The sequence below is a fragment of the Sander lucioperca genome, chromosome 6 (assembly GCF_008315115.2).
Source record: "Sander lucioperca isolate FBNREF2018 chromosome 6, SLUC_FBN_1.2, whole genome shotgun sequence".
Taxonomy (NCBI): Eukaryota; Metazoa; Chordata; class Actinopteri; order Perciformes; family Percidae; genus Sander; species Sander lucioperca.
Window position 1 is genome coordinate 517,390 of NC_050178.1, and position 4,204 is coordinate 521,593.

Here is a 4,204-nt window from a genome sequence, read left to right on the forward strand (position 1 = left end):
TATTATACTCACATTCCACTTCTAAAGCGTTGATTGATTGCTGGCCTGAAATGGCAACATTGTTGTCATTTTTCATGTGTGGGCATGCAGCAAACAATCAAACATTTTCCTGTTGTCAAGGTAGCCTGTGTAACCATATTAGGCCCTGTGAACATGACTGTGTGTGACTTGATATCATCATTATCATCATATTCATCATATGTACACACTGGCTTAAAAGCTTATCATGTGCCTGTGCCCTTTATAATAAGCAGAGAACCGCATTAGTGAAAATATATTTAATAATTAAACATAGCATAGTTACACAAAGGGAATGCAAAACAGATGAGTGAGAGTGGATCCTTAGAATATAAAGGGTAGACCTACTGCAAAGGTTTGAGCTCCTTCCTCAACAGCAGAAAGTTCATCAAGAGGGAATGCACGTTGGGCTACGATAAAAAAAAAAAAACAACAACACATGGTTGTTGGAGCATGTCGGCGTGTACAGTTTACACTTCTGCAGGACCCGCGAGTCTTTGGCGCCTGCACAAGGCGGCCCAGCTTCAGGAGCATTAGCACATCCTCTTCACGCCGTTTTGGAGTCTGGCTCCATCCAAAAGATACACACTGAGCGTCCCAGAGGCTCTGCGTACAGAGCCAGAGTATCTGCGAGCAGTGGCCGGGTCATTCCTCCTGAGCGTTCTCGTGGGAGCTCGAGCCTTCGGACTGGCGGTCAGTGTCAGCGGCAGATCGTTCCTGTTCAGAGAGCTGCTCGCTGCTGGGGATGGAGTTCTTCTTTGGGCGGCCTTTTGGTTTGGTGGGTGACTCCAGGCCTCCTCCCTGCAACACCTGCAGGTTGAACATAAGCAGAAAAAAATCTGTTCAACTACAGACTGTGATGCAAGTTATCCTAAATAGAAGGGTGACATAATGACCTCTAGGTCATCAACACAGACAACAAATATAGTTTCAGATAGATGTTGTTGAATTCTCCGTAGTTCACCAAATTTAAAGATATGACAAGTGCCACATAATCTCCTTAAAAGGTGTGCTATTTCTGCAAATAGCAATAGTGAAGTGAGTAACACAGGCCTTTACTCTCCACTGTGTGAGAGTCCATTCTAGTGAGCTACGTTTCCCATCAACATCTGTTGAAATAATACAAAGCAAAACTATTTCCCAATATTTGTTTTTGTTGTTTGTCTTGTTGTTGTCGGCCTAACCTCACATAAAATGACCATCATCATCTTCATCGTCCTGGCAATCATCATCATCATCATCATCATCATCATCATCATCATCATCATCCACATCATCATAATGAAGAATAACTTACAATTTTCTTCCACTTCATCCTTCTGTTCTGGTACCATGTTTTCACTTGCAGCTGACTGAGGCCCAAAGACTCGGCCAGATCTATTCTGTGAGGAACAAATCAGTACAGTCAATAATCCACATCAGTTCGAGGTTTTCACAACATTTTTTTTTCTTCTGTATGGGCATCAGTTGCTTCTAATAACACAGCATATTAAATTGTCACATCCAAGTCATTAAAAGTGTTAGCAACATGGGGAGTTAAACATTCACAAATGGCGGGTCATTTCACAGTTGTTCCCAATATTTTTAGACTCCCCTTTCTTATATTTTTGGACCAACACAATGAAAATAAGACAAGCAAAGAACACGTTTAAACATTATTAGGGAAATAATATTTACAGAAACAGTTCAAACTAATACATAGCCTGAATTTAAAAACGTTAGCCTTAGTAAAATCCTCTACACCAGGCTGTTGTCAGACTATAGACCCCACCTATCAGGCGTGGAGAGATACTTCTGCTTCTCGAAGCGTTTCTCCAGCCCCATGAGCTGCAGCTCGGTGAACACGGTGCGGCTTCGCCGGCCCTTCTTGGTCTTGCTTCCCCCGTCGGCCCCGTGCTCCAGCTTGCCGCGGAGGTGCAGGTCCAGCGGCAGGTGGTGAGACGCCGTGCCGATCTGCAGGCCCGACGCCGCGGACAGCAGCGGGGAGCCGAGCGGAGAGCCCAGCGAGCAGGAGAGCGGGGACATGGGGAACTTGAGGAGGCTCGTCTGGTCGGCTTTTAGCACTTAAAAAAAGGACCGAGAAGGATCAGAGACAAACACACACACACACACACACACACACACACACACACACACACACACACACACACACACACACACACACACACACACACAGAGTTTTACTTTCCAGTGTATTCCTTATTTCACTAACACAGTAGTCTGATCCGACATGTGAGTAATAGTCTACTACATTCCCTAAACAAATATCGAACAATATAGGCTACACAGACTTAATCTTACAACTCCAGCTGATAAAACATGAATAAACATGTTAACGCGTGTATGATAACAGTTCAATTAGATTCTATCTACACTGATATCCAACAGCATCAACTGAGACGCTAAGAGTAAGACCTCTGTTGTCATGTCGTATGCATTATGTATTGTCATGTTCTCTTACAAAAACAGATTCGGATTTATGATTGAGTCTTTATTTCAAAAAATAAGGCCGCGGGTTGGTCATGCCACCTGATTTCAACATTAAACAAATGAAAGCATGCGATGTATAGTAGCATGTATGTATAGTTCGACACAAATCTGAATCGACATGTAAGCCTAAATACCTGAAATGATAGTTTATAATGCTAGCTATACAGGCCTCTCTCATTGCATTATTTAAAGGTTATTTTTAAATAGAGTAGAAGAGCGCTATGGCAGCTAACCCGACAGAGAATCCAAATGGTACGCATACAACTTCCAAACAAATATTATATTCGCATATGTAAGCTGGTTTATGTATCTTTCTGAATATGCCTACTAAAATACGGAAGCCCTGAGAACCAAGGGATAAAAAAAAATGTTTTGCGGGTAAATTAGACCTACAATTAAATGTATCCCAGTTATTTCCTTTCCTTCATTTCCTTTCCTACTAAGACATAATATCGGTTATATCTGACTTTTGCTTAATTATTGCAAATCATTAGCTGTTATTCTAAATTCTGTAATTCTATAAGAAAAAGTTACAAACGTGACGAAAAGTGAAATCGTCTTCATTTTTTTTTTTTTAAATCAGGACCAAAATACGCACTCGTTTTAATATTTGTAATTAAATATAGGCCTAATCCTTATTTTAAATGTAGGCCTATGTCATTATAAACACTAATAATTATAATAATAATAATGCAATATATTAAATATTATCTTCAGTTCCCGCAATGTTTCCAGCATGAAACCACTCACATCGACTCGTTCTGTTACACATTCATGCTTTTTCACAGCCGTCTCTCTTACCCAGCTGGTTATGGAAAGGCCGGGCGGACAGGAGAGCGTGTACCCCGAATTTAAGGAGCTCCCCGGCCGGAGCCGACGCTTTGTGCTCGGGGTGGTCAGTCAGGATCTCCTCTATCATGAAACTCCTGTAGCGATGAGTTCTGTGGTCATGTACCTCCGGAGGATAGTAATGCGCCCCCATTTCCAAAGGATGCTGCATAATGTGGCTGTGCGGTCACCGTTTATCACTCCTTCAGTGGCCCAAGCCGGCTGTCATATTCGCTCTGTAATGCCTCTTTAGCCCGTATATCAAGTGGAACAAAGTTATCCTCAGGTAAAGGAAAATATCAAGTACAGGCAGCCGAGTTCCTTCGCGTCTGTGCGTCCTGTGCCGGTTTTACGCGTTACTTCTGGCCAGATGAGTTCTTCTTTGGAGAGGAAATTTGGAACCGAGAGCAAACAGTTGACCAAAAACTCCCGAACCCGGCCGTGTTCATGCCCACCACCCGCTGTGTGTGATCCGCGGAGGTCGGAGTATTACTCGCCAGCCGTTGAGCGCGTCACCTTGGCAGTGAGTTGAGGAATAAGCTTTGGGTTTTATGAGTCTCGTCATAGCTCCACCTCTTCTCAGGGACCAGGGTCTGTCTGCTCGGTGCCTTCACTGAGCCAAAGTTACATGCAAAGCCGCACTTGTCCTGCGTGGATTTATATGCAAAAGGGAAGAAAATAAGGACGGACATTTTAAATGCCATGCAGGTGACTTTGTAAGTTATAAGGCATTAGTTTGACGAAGATGATGATGGCGACGATGATGACCAAGATGAAGCACGTAATGCAACACAGGAAGCTCAGATTAGAAGGTTAAGGTAAAATGAAAACATTAGGTCTGTGCCAAGTCATCAATGCCTTTTATTAT

At 42.9% G+C, this 4,204-nt stretch overlaps 1 protein-coding gene across 2 annotated transcripts; it reads right to left on the reverse strand.

The window, feature by feature from the left end:
• Nucleotides 1–263: 263 nt before the first annotated feature.
• On the reverse strand, nt 264–3,896 carry barx1 (BARX homeobox 1). Of its 2 annotated transcripts, none has more exons than XM_031300225.2 (4): nt 3,310–3,896; nt 1,790–2,081; nt 1,316–1,395; nt 264–828 (listed from the first exon to the last, which is right to left on the reverse strand). In XM_031300225.2, exons 1-4 carry the CDS (start codon nt 3,506–3,508, stop codon nt 740–742), a joined length of 660 nt encoding a protein of 219 aa, XP_031156085.1. In that variant the 5' UTR covers nt 3,509–3,896; the 3' UTR covers nt 264–739. The 2 variants fall into 2 exon arrangements, with proteins under 2 accessions (XP_031156085.1, XP_031156084.1); XM_031300224.2 differs by having other exon boundaries at nt 1,316–1,400; nt 3,310–3,883.
• Nucleotides 3,897–4,204: the final 308 nt, after the last annotated feature.

Coding starts and splice junctions, on each gene's coding strand:
- barx1 (XM_031300224.2), bottom strand. CDS start 3,508: ATGCAGCATCCTTTGGAAATGGGGGCGCATTACTATCCTCCGGAGGTA. Junction 2,082..3,309: donor GCCTTTCCATAACCAGCTGG/GTAAGAGAGACG, acceptor CCTTTTTTTAAG/TGCTAAAAGCCGACCAGACG. Junction 1,401..1,789: donor TATCTCTCCACGCCTGATAG/GTGGGGTCTATA, acceptor TGTTCCTCACAG/AATAGATCTGGCCGAGTCTT.